Source organism: Mobula hypostoma, chromosome 28, assembly GCF_963921235.1.
Source record: "Mobula hypostoma chromosome 28, sMobHyp1.1, whole genome shotgun sequence".
Taxonomy (NCBI): Eukaryota; Metazoa; Chordata; class Chondrichthyes; order Myliobatiformes; family Myliobatidae; genus Mobula; species Mobula hypostoma.
Genome location: NC_086124.1, coordinates 32,199,078 through 32,222,451, shown reverse-complemented (window position 1 = coordinate 32,222,451; position 23,374 = coordinate 32,199,078). Strand labels below are relative to the sequence as shown.

Here is a 23,374-nt window from a genome sequence, read left to right as displayed (position 1 = left end):
ACTGGTGAGTGTGTGTGGGTGGGACGGGTGAGTGTGTGTGGGTGTGACCGGTGAGTGTGTGTGGGTGTGGGTGGGACGGGTGAGTGAGTGTGGGTGGGACGGGTGAGTGAGTGTGTGTGTGACGGGTGAGTGTGTGTGAGTGCGACGGGTGAGTGTGTGTGAGTGGGACGGGTGAGTGTGTGTGGGTGGGACGGGTGAGTGTGTGGGTGTGTGGGACAGGTGAGTGTGTGTGGGTTTGACAGGTGAGTGTGTGTGGGTGGGACGGGTGAGTGAGTGTGGGTGGGATGGGTGAGTGTGTGTGGGTGTGAAGGGTGAGTGTGTGTGGGTGGGACAGGTGATTCTGTGGTGTGCGACGGGTGAGTGAGTGTGGGTGGGACGGGTGAGTGTGCGTAGTGGGACGGGTGAGTGTGTGTAGTGGGACGGGTTGGTGTGTGTGGGTGGGACAGGTGAGTGAGTGTGGGTGCGACGGGTGAGTGTGTGAGTGCGACGGGTTAGTGTGTGTGAGTGCGACAGGTGTGTGTGTGTGTGTGGGTGGGACGGGTGAGTGAGTGTGAGTGGGACGGGTGAGTGTGTGTGGGTGCGACAGGTGAGTGAGTGTGGGTGGGATGTGTGAGTGATTGTGGGTGTGACGGGTGTGTGTGGGTGTGACGGGTGAGTGTGTGTGGGTGGGATGGGTGAGAGTGTGTGTGTGGGACGGGTGAGTGAGTGTGAGTGGGACGGGTGAGTGAGTGTGGGTGTGACGGGTGAGTGTGAGTGGGACGGGTGAGTGAGTGTGGGTGGGACGGATGAGTGAGTGTGAGTGGGAAGGGTGAATGAGTGTGGGTGGGACGGGTGAGTGTGTGTGTGTGGGACGGGTGAGTGAGTGTGGGTGTGATGTCTGAGTGAGTGTGTGAGGGACGGGTGAGTGTGTGTGGGTGGGACGGGTGAGTGAGTGTGGGTGCGACGGGTGAGTGTGTGTGGGTGGGACGGGTGAGTGAGTGTGGGTGGGACGGGTGAGTGTGAGTGAGTGGGACGAGTGAGTGTGTAGTGGGACGGGTGAGAGTGTGGGTGCGACGGGTAAGTGTGTGTGTGTGCGACGGGTGAGTGTGTGTAGTGGGACGGGTGAGTGTGTGTAGTGGGACAAGTGAGTGTGTGTGGGTGGGACGTGTGAGTGTGTGGGTTGGACGGGTGAGTATGTGTGAGTGGGACGGGTGAGTGTGTGTGGGTGGGATGTGTGAGTGTGTGTGGGTGCGACGGGTGAGTGTGTGTAGTGGGACAAGTGAGTGTGTGTGGGTGGGACGTGTGAGTGTGTGGGTGGGACGGGTGAGTATGTGTGAGTGGGACGGGTGAGTGTGGGTGCGACGAGTGAGTGTGCGTGGGACAGGTGAGTGTGTGTGGGTGCGACGGGTGAGTGTGTGTGGGTGCGACGGGTGAGTGTGTGTGGGTGGGACGGGTGAGTGAGTGTGAGTGGGACGGGTGAGTGAGTGTGAGTGGGACGGGTGAATGTGAGGGGTGCGACGGGTGAGTGTGTGTGGGTGGGACGGGTGAGTGTGTGGGTGGGACGGGTGAGTGTGTGTGGGGTGGGACCGGTGAGTGAGTGTGGGTGGGATGGGTGAGTGTGTGTTGGTGCGACGGGTGAGTGAGTGTGGGTGCGATGGGTGAGTGTGTGTGGGGTGGGATGGGTGAGTGTGTGTGGGACCGGTGAGTGTGTGTGGGTGGGACGGGTGAGTGTGTGTGGGTGCGACGGGTGAGTGTGTGGGTTGGACGAGTGAGTGTGTGTGGGTGGGACGGGTGAGTGAGTGTGGGTGTGACGGGTGAGTGTGTGTGGGTGGGACGGGTGAGTGTGTGTGGGTGCGACGGGTGTGTGTGTGGGTTGGACGAGTGAGTGTGTGTGGGTGGGACGGGTGAGTGAGTGTGGGTGTGACGGGTGAGTGTGTGTGGGTGGGATGGGTGAGTGAGTGTGGGTGGGATGGGTGAGTGTGTGTTGGTGCGATGGGTGAGTGAGTGTGGGTGCGACGGGTGAGTGTGTGTGGGGTGGGATGGGTGAGTGAGTGTGTGTGGGACCGGTGAGTGAGTGTGGGTGGGACGGGTGAGTGTGTGTTGGTGCGACGGGTGAGTGAGTGTGGGTGTGACGGGTGAGTGTGTGTGGGTGGGATGGGTGAGTGTGTGTGGGTGGGATGGGTGAGTGTGTGTGGGGTGGGATGGGTGAGTGAGTGTGGGTGGGATGGGTGAGTGTGTGTTGGTGCGACGGGTGAGTGTGTGTGGGTGCGACGGGTGAGTGTGTGTGGGGTGGGATGGGTGAGTGAGTGTGTGTGGGACCGGTGAGTGTGTGTGAGTGGGACGGGTGAGTGTGTGTGGGTGGGACGGGTGAGTGAGTGTGGGTGTGACGGTGAGTGTGTGTGGGTGTGACGGTGAGTGTGTGTGAGTGGGACGGGTGAGTGTGTGTGGGTGGGACGGGTGAGTGTGTGTGGGGTGGGACTGGTGAGTGAGTGTGGGTGGGATGGGTGAGTGTGTGTGGGACGGGTGAGTGTGTGTGTGTGGGACGGGTGAGTGTGTGTGGGGGGTGGGACCGGTGAGTGAGTGTGGGTGGGATGGGTGAGTGTGTGTTGGTGCGACGGGTGAGTGAGTGTGGGTGCGACGGGTGAGTGTGTGTGGGTGGGATGGGTGAGTGAGTGTGTGTGGGACCGGTGAGTGTGTGTGGGTGGGACGGGTGAGTGAGTGTGGGTGCGACAGGTGAGTGTGTGTGGGTGCGACGGGTGAGTGTGTGTGGGGTGGGACCGGTGATTGAGTGTGGGTGGGACAAGTGAGTGTGTGTGGGTGGGACGGGTGAGTGTTTGTGGGTGCGACGGGTGAGTGTGTGTGGGTGCGATGGGTGAATGTGAGGGGTGCGACGGGTGAGTGTGTGTGGGTGCGACGGGTGAGTGTGTGTGGGTGGGACGGGTGAGTGAGTGTGGGTGTGACGGGTGAGTGTGTGTGGGTGGGACGGGTGAGTGTGTGTGAGTGGGAAGGGTGAGTGTGTGTGGGTGGGACGGGTGAGTGTGTGTGGGTGTGACGGGTGAGTGTGTGAGTGGGATGGGTGAGTGTGGGTGCAACGGGTGAGTGTGTGTGGGTGGGACTTGTGATTGAGTGTGGGTGGGACGGGTGAGTGTGTGTAGTGGGACGGGTGAGTGTGTGTGGGTGGGACGGATGAGTGAGTCTGGGTGGGACGGGTGAGTGTGTGTGGGTGGGACGGGTGAGTGTGTGTGAGTGGGAAGGGTGAGTGAGTGTGTAGTGGGATGGGTAAGTGTGTGTGGGTGCGACCGGTGTGTGTGTGTGGGTGGGACGGGTGAGTGAGTGTGTGTGGGTGCAACAGGTGAGTGTGTGTAGTGTGACGGGTGAGTGTGTGTAGTGGGACGGGTGAGTGTGTGTGGGTGGGACGGGTGAGTGTGTGTAGTGGGACGGGTGAGTGTGTGTGGGTGGGACGGGTGAGTGTGTGTAGTGGGACGGGTGAGTGTGTGTGGGTGGGACGGGTGAGTGAGTGTGGGTGCGACGGGTGAGTGTGTGTGGGTGCGACGAGTGAGTGTGCGTGGGACAGGTGAGTGTGTGTGGGTGGGATGTGTGAGTGTGTGTGGGTGGGACGGGTGAGTGTGTGTGGGTGGGACGGGTGAGTGTGTGTGAGTGGGAAGGGTGAGTGAGTGTGTAGTGGGATGGGTGAGTGTGTGTGGGTGCGACCGGTGAGTGTGTGTGGGTGGGACGGGTGAGTGAGTGTGGATGGGACGGGTGAGTGTGTGTGGGTGGGAAGGGTGAGTGAGTGTGTAGTGAGACGGGTGAGTGAGTGTGGGTGGGACGGGTGAGTGAGTGTTGGTAGGGTGCGATGGGTGAGTGAGTGTGGGTGGGACGGGTGAGTGAGTGTGGGTGGGGTGCGACGGGTGAGTGAGTGTGGGTGGGACGGGTGAGTGTGCGGGTGTGTGGGACGAGTGTGGTCTATACAATAGTCATAGATCACCACAGTGCAGAAGTAGGCCCTTTGGCCCATCTAACCTGTGCTGAACCGTTATTCTACCTGTCCCTTTGAACCGCACCTGTACCGTTGCCCTGCATACTGTTCCCATTCATGTATCTGTTCTAACTTCTCTTAAATGCTAAAATTGGGCCCACATCCATCACTTCTGCTGGCAGCTCGTTCCACACTCTCACCATCCTGTGAGTGAAGAAGTTTCCCCTCGTGTTCCCTTTAACCATTTCACCTTTTTCCTCTAGTTGTAGTCCCATCCCAAACTCAGTAGAGAAAGCCTGCTTGATTTATCCTGTCTACACCCTTCACAGTTTTGTATACCTCCATCAAGTCTCCCCTCAGTCTTCTATGTTTTAGGGAATAACATTCTGACTTAATCAACCTTTCCCTATAGCTCAAGACTTGGAAACATCCTTGTAAATTTTCTCTGTACTTTTTCAGTCCTCTGGGTAGGTGACCACTATTGCTTACAATACTCCAAGTTATGCCTCACCAACGTCTTATGCAACTTCAGCGTAGCAGGGGCGAGGTGATGGGTGGGTTAAACAGCCCCTGTGTGTGGTTGGGCAGGGTGATGGGAGTGTGGGGAGAATGACATCCCGTTTAGTGGTTGCTGGTCAGCAGGGCCTGTATGGGCCGAAGGGTCTCTGACCACAGCTTCACTTGTGGCCCCGTTTCTGCAGGAGGAAGAGAACCGACTGCGGGAGGAATTGCGACAGGAGTGGGCCAACAAACAAGAGAAGATCAAAGGTACGGCCGCCCCTCCCCTCTCATCTGCCGGTATCTCCCCTCTGCTGGCTCCGAGTCCCCGATATCTCCTGACCACTGGCACCTCCCATCCACGTTCTGAATCCTCCCCGCCTCCTGTCTCCCGGTTCCGAATCCCCAACATCCCCGGTCCACTGGCACCTCCCAAGCACCATTCCGAACCTTCACCGCCTCCTGTCCGCTGGTTCCTACAAACAATTTTGGGCACCTCCCAACCGCTAGTTCTAATCCCTGGCGCCTTCTGTTGGCCAGCTCTGAATCTCCAGTGTTAGGTGGTCCTCCCTCTAAGCAGGTCAACGCCTCTCTACCACCCCTACATCACCACCGGCGTGCGGAGTTCAGGGTGAGGTTAGGGTCTGCGAATCTCTGCAAGTCCGGTGGGGGTGGTAGTCGAAGGCCCAGTTTTGCGTGACCGCGTTCGAATCGCAGGGCGCTGGTGACTGAAGAGTACATCCTTTCCTGGGGTTAGAGATTGTACGTGTGTGGTTGGGAAGGAGAAAGGGGGCTTGTTTCGATGTTGCTGTGCTGCTTGTCGGGCCCTGCTTTGTTGTTCTACACGTATTGTGGGCATGCTACGTAGGCACTGGAACGAGGGGAGACACTTGTGGGCTGCCCACCAGCTCACCCTCAGGTGTGTTAACACAAACAATGCATTTCATTCTACGTCTAGCTTACACCTGATAAACAGACTTGAATGTCGAACATCGAGCCTCGGGTGAGGGCAAAGGAGAGGGCCTCGTGCTTCCTCAGTTCTCCGGCCCTCAGCTTCCGCACTTCAAAGTCATTCATTTGTCCTCAGCACCCGGGACGAGTCAGCGTTCTCTCCCAGACCTCTCATCACTCAGCACTTAACAGCCAGCTTTGATCCACTTGCCTTGCAGTTTTATTGTTGTGTGTCTGACCGGGCCATTTCCCATCGGGAACACTCAGAGAGGACAACAGGAAGTATCTATTTTGGGTCCTTAATGCAACCAGTCAACACCACCAGATTAGATGTGTTATAGTCCTTCCTTAATGCCATCCGGTCAAACTCTCCCAGGGCATCAACAGCCCAGAGTAAAGCTCCCTCAGCACTCACCCAGTAAGGTTCCCATGGGACGAGTCAGACACGGAGTGAAATTTCTCCCACACTGACCCATCACACTTTCCTGGGGTCAGACACAGGGTGAAGTTCCCTCCACACCATCCCATCACACACTCCCGGTGTCAGACACAGAGTGAAGCTCCCTCCACACTGTCCCATCACACACTCCCGGGGTCAGACACAGAGTGAAGCTCCCTCCACACTGTCCCATCACACACTCCTGGGGTCAGACACAGAGTGAAACTTCCTCCACACTGTCCCATCACATACTCCCGGGGTCAGACACAGAGTGAAGCTCCCTCCTCACCGTCCCATCACACACTCCCAGGGTTGGGCTCAGAGTGAAGCTCCCTCCACACCGTCCCATCACACACTCCCGGGGTCGGACACAGAGTGAAACTCCCTCCACACCGTCCCATCACACACTCCCGGGGTCAGACACAGAGAGAATCTCCCTCCACACGGTCCCATCACACACTCCCGGGGTCAGACACAAGAGTGAAGCTCCCTCCACTCCGTCCCATCACACACTCCCGGAGTCAGACACAGAGTGAAGCTCCCTCCACACCGTCCCATCACACACTCCCAGGGTCAGACACAGAGTGAAGCTCCCTCCACACCGTCCCATCACACACTCCCAGGATCAGACACAGAGTGAAGCTCCCTCCTCACCGTCCCATCCCACACTCCCGGGGTCAGACACAGAGTGAAGCTCCCTCCACTCCATCCCATCACACACTCCCAGAAAAGATCCAAGATTCAAGCTTACTTATCACGTGTACATTGAAACATGCAGTGAAATGTATTGTTTGTGTTGACATCGCACACACCCACGTGTGTCGCCACACTTTCTGGCACCAACACAGCAAGCCCAAAATGCTCAGCAGAGCCACTCAAGCAACAAATGAACAACAGCAAAACAAGCGCCATTCCTCCCTCCGTCCCACCCCCACACACACAGGCCTCCAAACCCAGGTCAAGTCTCCAGTGGACACGGACTCGGGCTTTGACCTCCCCAGTGGACTCGTAGAGATTCGCAGACTCGGCTCCCGTCAAAGGGCCTCGACTTCCGGACTTCCAATCTGATCCTCAGCGTTGATCCCAGGACCCGGTGATAACCTAACACTAGGCTTTGAACTCCAGACTCGTCGATTGCCTGAACACTAGGCCTTGAGCTCTGGTCTTGTGAACCTAGGGGGTCACGGGAACTCGTTCCTCCTGCCCACATGGAACTCTGATTCCAGAACCTGCTGACTGTCACTGGTGTTCAAATGCAGAGCAGAGATTTAAACAGCTGACAGAGAGGAGGTGGAAAAGCTCGAGGCAAAGAACCTCTTCCTCCATATCAGTAAGACAAAGGAGATAGTTATCGTCTTCACTCACACCCCTCTTTACAGCACTGGAAACTGAGCAGTTTCAAACTCCTGACACAACCTCTCATGGTCCCAGAACATACTCTACACAATCAGGAAAGCTCACCTTGCCTCTACTTTCTGAGGAAGCTGAAGAGAGCTGGACTTTGCACATCCACGCTCACGTCATTCTACTGACGTGCAGTAGGGAACATCCTAACGTGCTACGTCACTGCATGGTTTGGAAACTGCGCTGGAATGGACAGAAAGGCTCTACAACGGGTAGTCAAAACTGTCCAATGCATCAGCAGCACCAGCCTACACGTATACTGTTCGTCCCGCTTCCATCAGGGAGGAGGCTGCGTAACAGCCACGCCAGAACCACCAGACTCAAAACAGTTCCTTTCCCTAAGCAGTACGGCCGATCAACACCTCCACCCAGTAACCCACCCCTCCACGCTCCCAACCACCACTACTTTGTCATTTCTTGTCCGTCACCTTATGTACAGACACTCCTGTGCCTAGCATCACTTTATGGACATACAGTCAATCTATTTCAGCTATCTTATGTCAGAATCAGAATTATTATCACCGGCATGTGTTGTGAAATTTGTTAACTTAGCAACGACAGTTCAATACCACACATAATATAGAAGAAAAAAGGTAAAAATAAATAAATTACAGGATATGTATATTGAATATGTTAAAAACTGTGCAAAAACAAATAATATATGTAGCCCCCCCGGCCACCCTCAGGGTCGCTCGGCTCGCTGTTGTCTAGGGAAACAGCCTCAGCCCCGCCAGACTGGATAATTCGTTTGCGTGGATGCTGTGTAATGTACCCCACCCCGCCCAAATAACAGACAATACACCAGATGCAATTAAATGATTTACAGTTTATAGATATTACTGGAACTATATAATTAAGAGAGAATAAAATATAAAAGGAAAATAAAAGGCGCCACACTTATCAAAGTTCAATCTCTTCGTGCACAAACAGTTGGAGCTCAATACCCTTCTTCTTCACCCTGCGACCCCTCGGACCACCTCGACCGGCTGCCTGGGACCAACAACGGTGGTCGACCAGACGCTCCACACGAGTCCGTCTCCGTCTCCTCGCCGAACGCCCTCCTTGGGGTCCGACCCCGTTAGCGGACTCACAGCACCTCGTCCATCCTCTGTCTCCCTCTCCCGCCTTCTGCCCCAAAACCCCGCGCATACAGTATCTTCAAATACACCAAAACCATAACAACTATCCCAATTGGTTAATAGCACTCTCTTATCACACTGTAAAGCAAAACAAGCTGCTAGCGCAAACTTTCTCAGTGTTTAACACAACAAAGCCACATTCCCCAGATTAACATAACAAAGACGCCATTTTAATTAGCCTCCGCAGTAATATAAAAGTCGAAACCCCCTACATATATATTTTTAAAAAAGTGAGGTGGTGTTCATGGGTTCAATGTCCATTTTGAAATCAGATGGCAGAGGGGAAGGAGCTGTTCCTGAATCGCTGAGTGTGTGCCTTCAGGCTTCTGTACCTCCTATCTGATGGTAACAATGAATAAAGGACATGCCCTGGGGGCTGGAGGTCCTTAATAATGGACGCTGCCTTTCTGAGACACTGCTCCTTGAAGATGTCCTAGGTACTTTGTAGGCTAGTGTCCAAGATGGAGCCAACTAAATTTATGACCCACTGCAGCTTCTTTCAGTCCTGTGCAGTAGAACCTCCCCCCCACCATACCAGACAGTGATGCAGCCTGTCAGAATGCTCTCCATAGTTTACCTATAGAAGCTTTCTGAGTGTTTTTGTTGACAAATCTCTTCAAACTACTAATGAAGTATAGTTGCTGTCTTGCCTTCTTCATAACTGCATTGATATGTTAGGACCAGGTTAGATCCTTAGAGATCTTGAAACTGCTCACTCTCTCCAATTCTGATCCCTCTATAAAGATTGGTATGTGTTCCTTTGTCTTACCCTTCCTGAACTCCACAATCAGCTCTTTCGTCTTACTGACCTTGAGTGCAAGGTTGTTACTGTGACACCACTCCCCTAGTCAGTATATATCGCTCCTGTACACCCTCTCGTCTCTGTCTAAGATTTTACCAACAATGGTTGTATAGTCAGCAAATTTATAGATGGTATTTGAGCTATGTGTGGCGCGTGGCCAAGTGGTTAGGGCGTTGGGCTCACGATCTGAAGGTCGTGGGTTGGAATCTCGGCCAAGGCACAGTGCTCCAGTCCACCCAGCTGAAAATGGGTACCGGCAAATGCTGGGGGTTAACCTCACAATAGACTGGTGCCCTATCCGGGGAGGAGTCTCGTACTCTCAGTCGCTTCACGCCACAGAAACCAGCATAAGCACTGGCCTGATGGGCCACAAGGCTCGGGACAGACTGTAACTTTAAGTTACAGTCATAGCTAGACAGTCATAGTTATACAGAGAGTAGAGCAGTGGGCTAAGCACAGACTCCTGAGATGCACCAGTGTTGATTGATGTAGAATACCAATCCATGCAGATTGTGGTCTTCCAGTTAGGAGTCGAGGATCCAATTGCAGAGGGAGGTACAGAGGCCCAGGTTCTGTAACTTCTCAATCAGGATTGTGGGAATGATGGTGTTGAATGCTGAGCTATAGTCAATGAACTCTGTATTCATTGTTTTTTTAAAAATTATTATTGTGTTCTTTATCCTATTGTGATTTTTTATGTGCTGCATCAGATCCGGAGTAACAGTTATTTCATTCTCCTTTACACTTGTGTACTGGAAATGACATCATACAACCTTGAATCTTGATAATGAATCTCGACGCGGGTACACGTTTACTGGGCAGACATGGAGGTACACATGGAATAGACACAGAGAGACACATGAGGTGGGCACGGGGCAATGGAGCAACACGTGGGATGGGCGATGGCGACATGCGGGGCAGACACAGAGACACATGAGGTGGGCACGGGGCAATGGAGCAACACGTGGGATGGGCGATGGCGACATGCGGGGCAGACACAGAGACACATGAGGAGGGCACAGGGCAATATGTGAGGCAGGCGTGGGGCAACGTGCAGGATGGGTCTGTGGTGACTAGGCACACAGCAGCTGTCACTGGAGCATGCCTGTTAGTTACTGTGAACTAATGTACAGCTTTCTTTCAGGGGAGGAGATTGAAATCACTTTCAGCTATTGGGATGGCTCAGGACATCGGCGCACAGTGAAGGTGAGGACACCCTCTCTCTGGGGGCTCTGTCTGTCTCCCCCAGGGCTGCTGTGTCCTGGGTGGTCCGAGTTCTTCAGGAGTTGATGGAGCCGCACTCACCCAGGGAAGTGGGGAGGGTCCCCTCGCACTGTAGATTAGTGGGGGAGGGGGTAGAGGTAATGTGGCGGGTTTGGAGTGTGTGGAATAACTCCACCAAGGAAGTGGGGAGGGTCCTGTCACACTTCTGACCTGTACGTGGGGGGGGAGTGGGTAGTGGGGGGGTAATGTGGTGGATGTGAAGTGTATGGACTAACTCTAACTCCATCCAGGGAGTGGGGACAGTCCCATCGCACTCCTGACCAGTAGATCGGGGGGAGAGGTAATGTGGTGGATGTGGAGTGTATGGACTAACCACCCAGGGAATTGGGGAGGGTCCCATCACATTCCTGACCTGGATTGATGTCGGTGGGGTGGAGGGATAGGTTTAATCCCTCCCCATCCTTTCCTGATCTTTTCTTTTTCTCCCTGCAGATGAAGAAAGGGAACACGATCCAACAATTTCTACAGAAGGGCCTGGAGATCTTGCGGAAAGACTTCAGTGAACTCCGGTACGGCTCCAAAGATTTTGTCTGCTAGAACTCACTGTCAAAGCTGCACACATATAGCACTAGGTTCATTCCCAGTGAGGTGCTATAAACTCACTATATTGCACTTTGTCCATTCCCACACTGGCAGCACCGTGCACAGTTCCCATCTCTGTAACCCTGGGTCAGCAGACCCACACTGGGAGCACCATGAACGGTTCCCATCTCTGTATCCCTTCACCGGGAGCACCGTGGATGGTTCCCATCTCCGTATCCCCTCACCAGGAGCACTGTGGATGGTTCCCGTCTCCGTATCCCCTGGGTCAGACCCACACTGGGAGCACCATGCACAGTTCCCGTCTCTGTAACCCTGGGTCAGCAGACCCACACCGGGAGCACCATGCACAGTTCCTGTCTCTAAACCCTGGGTCAGACCCACACTGGGAGCACCATGCATGGTTCCCGTCTCCCTATCCCTATGTCAGACCCACACCCGGAGCACCATGAACAGTTCCTGTCTCTAAACCCTGGGTCCGACCCTCACTGGGAGCACCATGCACAGTTCCCGTCTCCATATCCTCTGGGACAGACCCACACCGGAAGCACCGTGCATAGTTTCCATCTCTGTACCCCTGGGTCAGACCCACACCGGGAGCACCGTACACAGTTCCCATCTCTGTACCCCTGGGTCAGACCCACAGTGGGAACAGGGTGCACAGTTTCTGTTTCTGTATCCATGAGTTTGATCGGACACTGTGCACAATTACAATCTCCATGTTCTGAGGTAAAATATTCAGGCATGGTGAAGGTGTAGGGGCTGGTTTTGGGCTGAGCTGGTTGTTGGTAATCGTTCACTCTGGCGAGCCCTTTCCCCCTGAGGCTGTGCAGGGTAATGTTGGAATGGGGGTGCCCAGTCTCCTGGGAACAGGCCTATTCTCTAGCTGGAAATGCAGAGGGCAGGGGAGGAGTTTGGGTGTTAGCAGGGATCGATTTAAGGGGAAGAGGACTGGGAGAGCGTGATGTGGGTGGGGTGGGGAGCCAACAGGCAAGAGCCCACTTAAATCTGCTAAAGCACTGAACTGCTGCCATGTGTCTTCCCACAGGTCGGCTGGGGTTGAACAGCTCATGTACATCAAGGAGGACTTGATCATCCCCCATGTGAGTGTCACTAACCACTGCAGACGGGTCCAGTTCAGACAGTGACAGCCAACCCCCCCCCCCCCACCGCGCTGAGACGAGCACCTCCTCAGCCAAAGGTTCCTGTCCCTCAGGGCAGGGAGTTGCTGGTCTCCGGACTGGGGCAGGGCTGACTGCACCAACCTTGCCCAACAGAAACATGTGGCCACTCATACCGTCACACCTGTGCTGGCTCAGTCACAGCCATTTAACCCCCACTTTCATGTACCTCCCCACGGCCTGCTCCATGTCTCACCCCAACTCCCGGTACATATTCATATGAGATATCCCTGACTTCCTGCACCCTTTAATACCCACCCAGTCTACCCCCGCCTGCACTGGGGCACAGTGACTTACCGTGCCTGTGGCAGACAGGTCCAGGTGGAGATCACCGGCACTCCCGTCTCCATGGCACCGATGCGATGCTCAGCTTGTCTCCCGAAGCTGAATGGACCTGGAGAGGTGCCAATTTGTAACCTTCCGCCCGCCGGGGTGTGATCTGCTCTGGTATGATGTGTTGTGTTTATACCATGCTTTAAAATTCAGCGTTACCCCTTTCCATCTGTTGCTTGCGACATGGTGTGAGTGTACATCCCGTTCCTCGGGGTAGAGGATGCACTGCTTGCTTCGGCTGTGTGCTCGTGTGTGTGTGTGTGTGTGTGTGTGTGTGTGTGTGTGTGTGTGTGTGTTGGGGGTGGAGGGAGCTCTCTCTGCAGAAAGGGTGGTGGGGAATGGCGTGCAGCCTCCCCACACCTCCCTCCATCCGTGTAAAGCCCAGCTGATATCTCCTCCTTTGCCCTACAGCACCACACGTTCTATGACTTCATCGTGACGAAGGCGAGAGGCAAGAGCGGTAAGTGACCCTACCTGAATAGCTTCCACTCACCCTTGACCCCCCCCGACCGTTAACCTTGATCCATGAGCTTCAAACTTGTCCACCGTGCCCGCCAATTCGTACCGATGACCCTGCCCCTGACCTATGACCCCACTCTGGTGGGTTAGTGTCTACGTACTACTTGCCGGTGTCCAGTGTTTGAGGAAAGCCTTTGGAGAAAGGAAACCATTGAATGCTTCACAGCATTAATCTAAGGGGCCAGCTATACAGGTATTTGGACAGGTGGACCGATTAGGAATAGTTACCCTGGCTCTGTGTATGGTAGGTCGTGTCTAACCACTCTTACACAGCTTTTTGAGGAAGTACCAGGAAGGTGGATGAAGGCAAAGCAGTGGATGCGATCAAGGTGGACTTTAGCAAGGCCTTTGACAATGTCCCGCTTGGACGCTTGGTCAAGAAGATTCAGTTGCTCAGCATTCAGGATGAGGTAGTAAACTGGATTAGACACTGACTTTGCAGAAGCCAGAGAGTGGTCATAAATGTTAGATTAGATTAGATTATGAGGACACGCAGTCCTCTTTTATTGTCATTTGGTAATGTATGCATTAAGAAATGATACAGTGTTCCTCCAGAATGTTATCACAGAAACACAAGACAAACCAAGACTAAAAAAACTGACAAAAACCACATAATTATAACATATAGTTACAACAGTGCAAATCAATACCGTAATTTGATAAAGAACAGACCATGGGCACGGTAAAAAAAAGTCTCAAAGTCTCTCGAAAGCCCCATCATCTCACGCAGATGGTAGAAGGAAGAAACTCCTGCCATGAACCTCCAGCGCCGCAAACTTGCCGATGCAGCACCCTGGAAGCACCCGACCACAACCGACTCTTGAGTCCGTCCGAAAACTTTGAGCCTCCGACCAGCCCTCCGACACCGAGCACTTCGACCCCGGCCCTGGCAACAGGCAATAGGCAAAGCCGAGGATTTGGGGCCTTCCCCTCCGGAGATTCTCGATCGCACAGTAGCAGCGGCAGCAAAGTGGACATTTCAGAAATTTCTCCAGATGTTCCTCCATGCTTCTCACGTCTGTCTCCATCAAATCAGGATTGTGCACAGTACCTACTTACAAATATCGATATCATTTCGGAGCGGCCGCGCACGCTGCGTCGCGCCGCCATCTTCTCCTCCCCTCCCTGTTGCTTCTCCATCTGGAGGCCATACGACATAGGAGCCGAATTAGGCCGTTTGGCCCATTGATTCTGCTTTACTGTTCCATCATGGCTGATTTATTATCCCTCTCAGCCCCGTTCTCCCTCTTTGATGCCCTGATTAATCAAGAACCTATCAAATTCTGCTTTAAATACGCTCGATGACTTGGCCTCCACAGCCACCTGTGGCAATGAATTCCACAGATTCACCACCCTCTGGCTAAAGAAATTCCTCCTCATCTCCGTTCTAAATGGATGTCCCTCTGTAGGAAACATTCACTCCTGTGGCCTATAACCACTGGTGTGCTGTAGTGATCGGGGGTAATTCTGTTGTTTACCATTCGTATTAAAGACCTGGATGGTAATGTGGTCAACTGGATCAGCAAATTTGCAGACGACTCACCAAGACTGAGGGTTTTAGTGGACAGGACAGTGAGGAAGAATTTAATGGAGCTTGCAGCAGGATCTGGACCAACTGGAAAAATGGTAGATGGAATTTTATGCAGACAAGTGTGAAGTGTTCTATTTTGGGAGGGCCAAGCAGGGTAGGTTGTATACGGTGAGTGGCAGGGCACTGAGGAGTGTGGTAGAACAAAAGGACCTGGGAACCATCATCATCATCATCATCATGTGCTGTGTTCCATGGTTGTTCCTAGAAGAATTTGTCTACAGAAGTAGTTTGCCATTGCCTTCTTCTGGGCAGTGTCTTTACAAGACGGGTGAGCCTAGCCATTATCAATACTTGCCAGAGATTGTCTGCCTGGCGTCAGTGGTCGCATAACCAGGACTTGTGATCTGCACCATCTGCTCATACGGCCATCCACCACCTGCCCCCATGGCTTCATGTGACCTTGATCAGGAACCTAAGCAGGTGCTACACCTTGCCCCAGGGTGACCTGCAGGCCAGCGGAGGAAAGGAGTGCCTTACACCTCCTTTGGTAGAGACATATCTCCACCTCTCCACTTCTCCACCCAGATCTGGGAATACAGATCCATAATTCCTTGAAAGTGGCAGCACAGGTAGATAGAGTCGTAAAGAAAGCTTTTGACATCTTGATTTTCATAAATCAAAGTATTGAGTACAGGAGATGGGATGTTATGTTGAAGTTGTATAAGATGTTGGTGAGTTCTAATTTGGAATATTGTGTGCAGTTTTGGTCACCTACCTGCAGGAAAGATATCAATAAAGTTGAAAGAGCGCAGAGAAAATTTCAAGGATGTTGCTGGTACTTGAGGACCTGAATCATAAGGGAGGTTGAATGGGTTGGGACGTTATTCCTTAGAACGTAGAAGACTAAGGGGAGATTTAATATACAACATTATGAGGGGTAGAGATAGGGTAAATGCAATCAGGCTTTTTCCACTGGGGTTGGGTAAGACTGCAACTAGAGGTCATAGGTTAAGGGTGAAAGGTGAAATGTCTAAGGAGGATATGAGAAGGAACTTCTCTCGTGGGAGTGTGGAACGAGCTGCCAGCAAAAGTGGTAAATTGCAACACTTAAGAGAAATTTGGATAGGTTACATGGATGGGAGAGGTGTGGAGAGCAGGTCGATAGGACTAGGCAAAAGACTGGGTTGGCATGGACTAGATAGCCGAAGGGCCTGTTTCTGTGTTGAAATACACTATGACTCTACGGAGGGAGAGCATTCCAGATAACACATCCATGCTGGTACTTCATCAAGTGCCATTGTACAATTAGGAACAAGTCTGCAGATGCCTCACATCTGATATCAAAAGCAGATGTAGGAAACTCTCAGCAGGTCAGGCAGCATCTTTGGAGAGAGACAGTGTCAGTGTTTCAGGCCTGTCACAGTACTGGTAGCCAGAGTTGAGTTTATTGTCTTCGGCACGCGACCAGTGGAAGATGTACGCGTCACAGACACATCAAATAATCAGCATCCACAAGAAAAATTTTATGACGTGAGTGATGACAAACCTGACTCTGAGTGTTGTGCCTCGGGGATCTGTTCTGGGACCCCTACTGTTTGTGATTTTTATAAATGACCTGGATGAGGAAGTGGAGGGATGGGTTAGTAAGTTTGCTGATGACACAAAGGTTGGGGGTATTGTGGATAGTTTGGAGGGCTGTCAGAGGTTACAGCGGGATATCGATAGGATTCAAAACTGGGGCTGAGAAGTGGCAGATGGAGTTCAACCCAGATAAATGTGAGGTGGTTCATTTTGGTAGGTCAAATATGATGGCAGAATATAGCATTAATGGTAAGACTGTTGGCAGTGTGGAGGATCAGAGGGATCTTGGGGTCCGAGTCCGTAGGACACTCAAAGCTGCTGCGCAGGTTGACTCTGTGGTTCAGAAGGCCTTCATCAATCATGGGATTGAGTTTAAGAGCCGAGAGGTAATTTTGCAGCTATGTAGAACCCTGGTCAGACCCCACTTGGAGAATTGTACTCAATTCTGATCACCTCACTACAGGAGGGACGTAGAAACCATAGAAAGGGTGCAAAGGAGATTTACAAGGATGTTGCCTGGATTGGGGAGCATACCTTATGAGTGAACTCGGCCTTCTATCCTTGAAGCGATGGAGGATGAGAGGTGACCTGAAAGAGGTGTACAAGATAATGAGAGGCATTGATTGTGTGGATAGTCAGAGGCTTTTTGCCAGGGCTGAAATGGCTAGCACGAGAGGGCATATTTTTATGGTCCTTGGAAGTAGATACAGAGGAGATGTCAGGGGTAAGTTTTTTTACACAGAGAGAGGTGAGTGTGTGGGATGGGCTGCCAGCGGTGGTGGTGGAGATGGAAATGATAGGGTCTTTTAAGAGACTCCTGAATGGATACATGAAGCTGAGAAAAATAGAGGGCTATGGGTAAGCCTAGGTAGTTCTAAGGTAAGGACATGTTCAGCACAGCTTTGTGGGCCGAAGGGCCTGTATTGTGCTGTAGGTTTTCTGTGTTTCCATGTTTCTATTGTAGACTGAGGGTGAGAAGGGGGCAGGAAGAGGGGAATCATGGTTAGGAAAAGGGAAGGAAGGGGAAGTGCTAGAGAGACGTCCTGTAATGATTAATAAACAGTTTGTTTGGAATCAAATGACTTTGCCTGGTGTCTCAGGGCTGGAGGTGTCTGCACTTGCACCATCCCTCACCCCCTGACTCTCCTCCTCTGCCACCTGTCCCACACCCCTCCTGCAGTGCTTCATGTTCGCCAATCCCAACATCCTTTGTACCCGCCAGATGTGAAGACTTGTTCTCTGCTCCACGTTGACAAATACACACCCTAGCTTAGGCACCCTCGCTATATAGATGTGCCGAAAACTTTTGCACAGCACTGTACTCACCGTCCTCTGCAGAAAAACTTGCACCTCGGGTCCCCTCTTACCTGAACCTTCTGCTCACCCTGGAGAAAAAGACGTGCACATTCACACTGTCTCCCTCGTGGTCTCTTGAGACCACTCCTCAGTCCCCTGCACTCCAGAGAATAAAGGCCCAGTCTCACTCTAGGACTCAACCCTTGAATCTCGGCAAATTTCGTCTGCACTCAATCCAGCTCAATGGCATCTTTTCTGCAGCAGGCCGACCAAAACTGTACACTGTACTCCTAGTTGTTCCTCACCATTGTCTGTACAACTCCAGCACAATGCACCAATTTCTGTACTCCTGACTGATGAAGGCCTTTGTGCCAGGTGCCTCCTTCCCCACCTGCATCAGCTTCCCAGGGGAGCATGCCCATGGTAAACCCCCTTCCCTCCCTCACATGGACACTCTCATAGAGTGTGTGTGGTAAACCCCCTTTCCCCCCTCACAGGGTCACTGTCAGAGAGTGTGTGTGGTAAACCCCCTCCCTCCCTGACAGGGTCACTCTCAGAGAGTGTGTGTGGTAAACCCCCTCCCTGACAGGGTCACTCTCAGGAGAGTGTGTGTGGTAAACCCCCTTCCCTCACTCACAGGGTCACTCTCGGAGAGTGTGTGTGGTAAACCCCCTTTCCCCCCTCACAGGGTCACTCTCGGAGAGTGTGTGTGGTAAACCCCCTTCCCTTACTCACAGGGTCACTCTCAGAGAGTGTGTGTGGTAAAACCTCTTCCCTCCCTCACAGGGTCACTGTCAGAGAGTGTGTGTGGTAAACCCTCTTCCCTCCCTCACAGGGTCACTCTCGGAGAGTGTGTGTGGTAAACCCCCTTCCCTCACTCACAGGGTCACTCTCGGAGAGTGTGTGTCGTAAACCCCCTTCCCTTACTCACAGGGTCACTCTCAGAGAGTGTGTGTGGTAAACCCCCTCCCTCACAGGGTCACTCTCAGAGAGTGTGTGTGGTAAACCCCCTTTCCCCCCTCACAGGGTCACTCTCGGAGAGTGTGCATGGTAAACCCTCTTCCCTCCCTCACAGGGTCACTCTCAGAGAGTGTGTGTGGTAAACCCTCTTCCCTCCCTCACAGGGTCACTCTCAGAGAGTGTGTGTGGTAAACCCCCTTTCCCCCCTCATAGGGTCACTCTCGGAGAGTGTGTGTGGTAAACCCCTTCCCTCCCTCACAGGGTCACTCTCGGGAGAGTGAGTGTGGTAAACCCCCTTCCCTCCCTCACAGGGTCACTCTCGGGAGAGTGAGTGTGGTAAACCCCCTTTCCCCCCTCATAGGGTCACTCTCGGGAGAGTGAGTGTGGTAAACCCCCTTCCCTCCCTCACAGGGTCACTCTCGGGAGAGTGAGTGTGGTAAACCCCCTTTCCCCCCTCACAGGGTCACTCTCGGAGAGTGTGTGTGGTAAAACCTCTTCCCTCCCTCACAGGGTCACTGTCAGAGAGTGTGTGTGGTAAACCCCCTCCCTCCCTGACAGGGTCACTCTCAGAGAGTGTGTGTGGTAAACCCCCTCCCTGACAGGGTCACTCTCAGGAGAGTGTGTGTGGTAAACCCCCTTCCCTCACTCACAGGGTCACTCTCGGAGAGTGTGTGTGGTAAACCCCCTTTCCCCCCTCACAGGGTCACTCTCGGAGAGTGTGTGTGGTAAACCCCCTTCCCTTACTCACAGGGTCACTCTCAGAGAGTGTGTGTGGTAAAACCTCTTCCCTCCCTCACAGGGTCACTGTCAGAGAGTGTGTGTGGTAAACCCACTTCCCTCCCTCACAGGGTCACTCTCGGAGAGTGTGTGTGGTAAACCCCCTTCCCTCACTCACAGGGTCACTCTCGGAGAGTGTGTGTCGTAAACCCCCTTCCCTTACTCACAGGGTCACTCTCAGAGAGTGTGTGTGGTAAACCCCCTCCCTCACAGGGTCACTCTCAGAGAGTGTGTGTGGTAAACCCCCTTTCCCCCCTCACAGGGTCACTCTCGGAGAGTGTGCATGGTAAACCCTCTTCCCTCCCTCACAGGGTCACTCTCAGAGAGTGTGTGTGGTAAACCCTCTTCCCTCCCTCACAGGGTCACTCTCAGAGAGTGTGTGTGGTAAACCCCCTTTCCCCCCTCATAGGGTCACTCTCGGAGAGTGTGTGTGGTAAACCCCTTCCCTCCCTCACAGGGTCACTCTCGGGAGAGTGAGTGTGGTAAACCCCCTTCCCTCCCTCACAGGGTCACTCTCGGGAGAGTGAGTGTGGTAAACCCCCTTTCCCCCCTCATAGGGTCACTCTCGGGAGAGTGAGTGTGGTAAACCCCCTTCCCTCCCTCACAGGGTCACTCTCGGGAGAGTGAGTGTGGTAAACCCCCTTTCCCCCCTCATAGGGTCACTCTCGGGGAGTGTGTGTGGTAAACCCTCTTCCCTCCCTCACAGGGTCACTGTCAGAGAGTGTGTGTGGTAAACCCCCTCCCTCCCTGACAGGGTCACTCTCAGAGAGTGTGTGTGGTAAACCCCCTCCCTCACAGGGTCACTCTCAGAGAGTGTGTGTGGTAAACCCCCTTTCCCCCCCTCACAGGGTCACTCTCGGAGAGTGTGCATGGTAAACCCTCTTCCCTCCCTCACAGGGTCACTCTCAGAGAGTGTGTGTGGTAAACCCTCTTCCCTCCCTCACAGGGTCACTCTCAGAGAGTGTGTGTGGTAAACCCCCTTTCCCCCCCTCACAGGGTCACTCTCGGAGAGTGTGTGTGGTAAACCCCCTTCCCTTACTCACAGGGTCACTGTCAGAGAGTGTGTGTGGTAAACCCTCTTCCCTCCCTCACAGGGTCACTGTCAGAGAGTGTGTGTGGTAAACCCTCTTCCCTCCCTCACAGGGTCACTCTCAGAGAGTGTGTGTGGTAAACCCCCTTTCCCCCCTCACAGGGTCACTCTCGGAGAGTGTGTGTGGTAAACCCCCTTCCCTTACTCACAGGGTCACTCTCAGAGAGTGTGTGTGGTAAAACCTCTTCCCTCCCTCACAGGGTCACTGTCAGAGAGTGTGTGTGGTAAACCCCCTCCCTCCCTGACAGGGTCACTCTCAGAGAGTGTGTGTGGTAAACCCCCTCCCTCACAGGGTCACTCTCAGAGAGTGTGTGTGGTAAACCCCCTTTCCCCCCTCACAGGGTCACTCTCGGAGAGTGTGTGTGGTAAAACCTCTTCCCTCCCTCACAGGGTCACTGTCAGAGAGTGTGTGTGGTAAACCCCCTCCCTCCCTGACAGGGTCACTCTCAGAGAGTGTGTGTGGTAAACCCCCTCCCTCACAGGGTCACTCTCAGAGAGTGTGTGTGGTAAACCCCCTTTCCCCCCTCACAGGGTCACTCTCGGAGAGTGTGCATGGTAAACCCTCTTCCCTCCCTCACAGGGTCACTCTCAGAGAGTGTGTGTGGTAAACCCTCTTCCCTCCCTCACAGGGTCACTCTCAGAGAGTGTGTGTGGTAAACCCCCTTTCCCCCCTCATAGGGTCACTCTCGGAGAGTGTGTGTGGTAAACCCCTTCCCTCCCTCACAGGGTCACTCTCGGGAGAGTGAGTGTGGTAAACCCCCTTTCCCCCCTCATAGGGTCACTCTCGGGGAGTGTGTGTGGTAAACCCTCTTCCCTCCCTCACAGGGTCACTCTCAGAGAGTGTGTGTGGTAAACCCCCTCCCTCACAGGGTCACTCTCGGAGAGTGTGTGTGGTAAACCCCCTCCCTCACAGGGTCACTCTCAGGAGAGTGTGTGTGGTAAACCCCCTCCCTCACAGGGTCACTCTCGGAGAGTGTGTGTGGTAAACCCCCTTTCCCCCCTCATAGGGTCACTCTCGGGGAGTGTTTGTGGTAAACCCCTTCCCTCCCTCACAGGGTCACTCTCGGAGAGTGTGTGTGGTAAACCCCCTTTCCCCCCTCACAGGGTCACTCTCGGGAGAGTGTGTGTGGTAAACCCCCTTTCCCCCCTCACAGGGTCACTCTCGGGAGAGTGTGTGTGGTAAACCCCCTCCCTCACAGGGTCACTCTCGGAGAGTGTGTGTGGTAAACTCCTCTTCTCTCCCTGGCAGGGCCACTCTTCAGCTTCGACGTCCACGAAGATGTCCGCCTGCTGAGCGATGCCACAGTGGAGAAGGACGAGGTAGGTCTCTCTGTAATACTCTGTTCCCTCTCGCCCTGCCACTCCAGGGCACTCTACCCCCATCCCCTCTCATCAAAGGCAGTGAAAGTATGAAGTATCTAACCCTTCCCTCCTACGTAGCCCTTCATAGGCCTATCTACCTATGTCCCTCATGTATCTGCCTCTACCGCCACCCCCGGCGGGGCATTCCACACTCCCAGCACACCCTGTGACTTACCTTTGACTCACGCCCCTACACTTTCCTCCAATCACCACAAAATTATGTTCGCTGGTGTTGGCCATTTCCACCCTGGGGAAAAGTCTCTGACTATCCACCCAATCATCTTGTATGCCCTTCGAGTCACCTCTTGTCCTTCATTCCAAAGAGGAAAGACCACTCAGCCCTCCCTGGACCACTCAGCCATAAGAGGTGCTCTCCAGTCTGGGCAGCGTCCTGGTAAATCTCCGGATCCCTTCCACATCCTTCCTATAATTACAGTTCCAGTAGTCAGGGTACAATTCCCACCACTGTCGGAAAGGAGTTTTATGCTCTCCCCATGTGTGGGTGCTCGAGTTTATCCTTGGACAGTGTTGGTGTTGACGCAACTGACATACTTCACTTTCTGTTTTGATATTTATGTGATAAATAAATCTAATCTTTATCCTGAGTTGTGGTTGGGACACGCAGCACCCCCCCCCCACTCTGATTCCTGACCCACTGGTACCAGCCCATCATGGTTGAGTGCCGGCTCCCCGTCCCCTCTTCCAACACTCCTCCCCCTCCCTGTGTCTCCCGATTTCCACCCCCTGCACCCTAAGACCACAGCCCGCCCAGGCAGTGCGTCCTGCATTAGAGGAGATTCCCTGCAGTTCCAGAGACCCGGGTCTGATCCCAGTAACGCTCCACCCGCTCCTGTTCTGTAGTTGTGTCACGTTCCCACTGCTGGGAACACTCACTTCCCTCACTCACTGTCTCCTGCCCACTCGTGGGACATTCCAGTTCAATCCCCTGCTCCCCACTACCTTCGCCCGGTTTCCCTGGGAATTGGCGTCTTTGGGAAGGCTGCTTCAGTCTCTCCACTCTCCAAAAACAACCACTCCACAAGCAGCCGTACACACACAGCGAGTTCATGGTCAGCCCATTTCATCCTCCCCATGTCCCCATCAACCCCTCCAGGTTCTACACCCGCGGAGGTGGGGGGGGGGGAACGAGTGATTCACAGCAGCTTATTCACCCACTGACCCTGCGTGCTGTACCCTGGGGAGGGGTGATTCACAGTCCTGCACCCTGGGGGAGGGGGTGATTCACGGACCTGCCCCCCGGGGAAGGGGCTGATTCACAGGCCTGTACCCTGGGGAGGGGTGATTCACAGTCCTGCACCCCGGGGGAGGGGGTGATTCACGGACCTGCCCCCCAGGGGAGGGGTGATTCACAGTCCTGTACCCTGGGGGAGGGGGTAATTCACAGACCTGCCCCCCCAGGGGAGGGGGTGATTCACGGACCTGCACCCCAGGGGAGGGGTGATTCACAGTCCTGTACCCTGGGGGAGGGGGTAATTCACAGACCTGCCCCCCCAGGGGAGGGGGTGATTCACGGACCTGCACCCCAGGGGAGGGGGTGATTCACAGGCCTGCACCCTGGGGAGGGGTGATTCACAGCAACGCTGACCCTGCACTCTGCTAGGATTGCAAGGAAACCAGAGCAGCCCATAATCACAGGGAGCGTGTGCTAATTCCACACGTACTCAAACACACAGACACAGACACACACAGACACACACACACACACACACAC

The 23,374-nt window shown here is 53.8% G+C and overlaps 1 protein-coding gene across 1 annotated transcript in view; it reads left to right on the top strand.

Moving 5' to 3' along the window:
- fam50a (family with sequence similarity 50 member A) overlaps window positions 1-23,374 on the top strand; it is a 105,261-nt gene that overhangs the window by 79,929 nt on the left and 1,958 nt on the right. Inside the window, exons 6-11 of the mRNA XM_063035033.1 lie at window positions 4,657-4,723; window positions 10,333-10,394; window positions 10,905-10,981; window positions 12,061-12,115; window positions 12,938-12,986; window positions 21,530-21,600. Coding sequence (XP_062891103.1) covers window positions 4,657-4,723; window positions 10,333-10,394; window positions 10,905-10,981; window positions 12,061-12,115; window positions 12,938-12,986; window positions 21,530-21,600 — 381 coding nt within the window. The remainder of the gene's footprint in view (window positions 1-4,656; window positions 4,724-10,332; window positions 10,395-10,904; window positions 10,982-12,060; window positions 12,116-12,937; window positions 12,987-21,529; window positions 21,601-23,374) is intronic.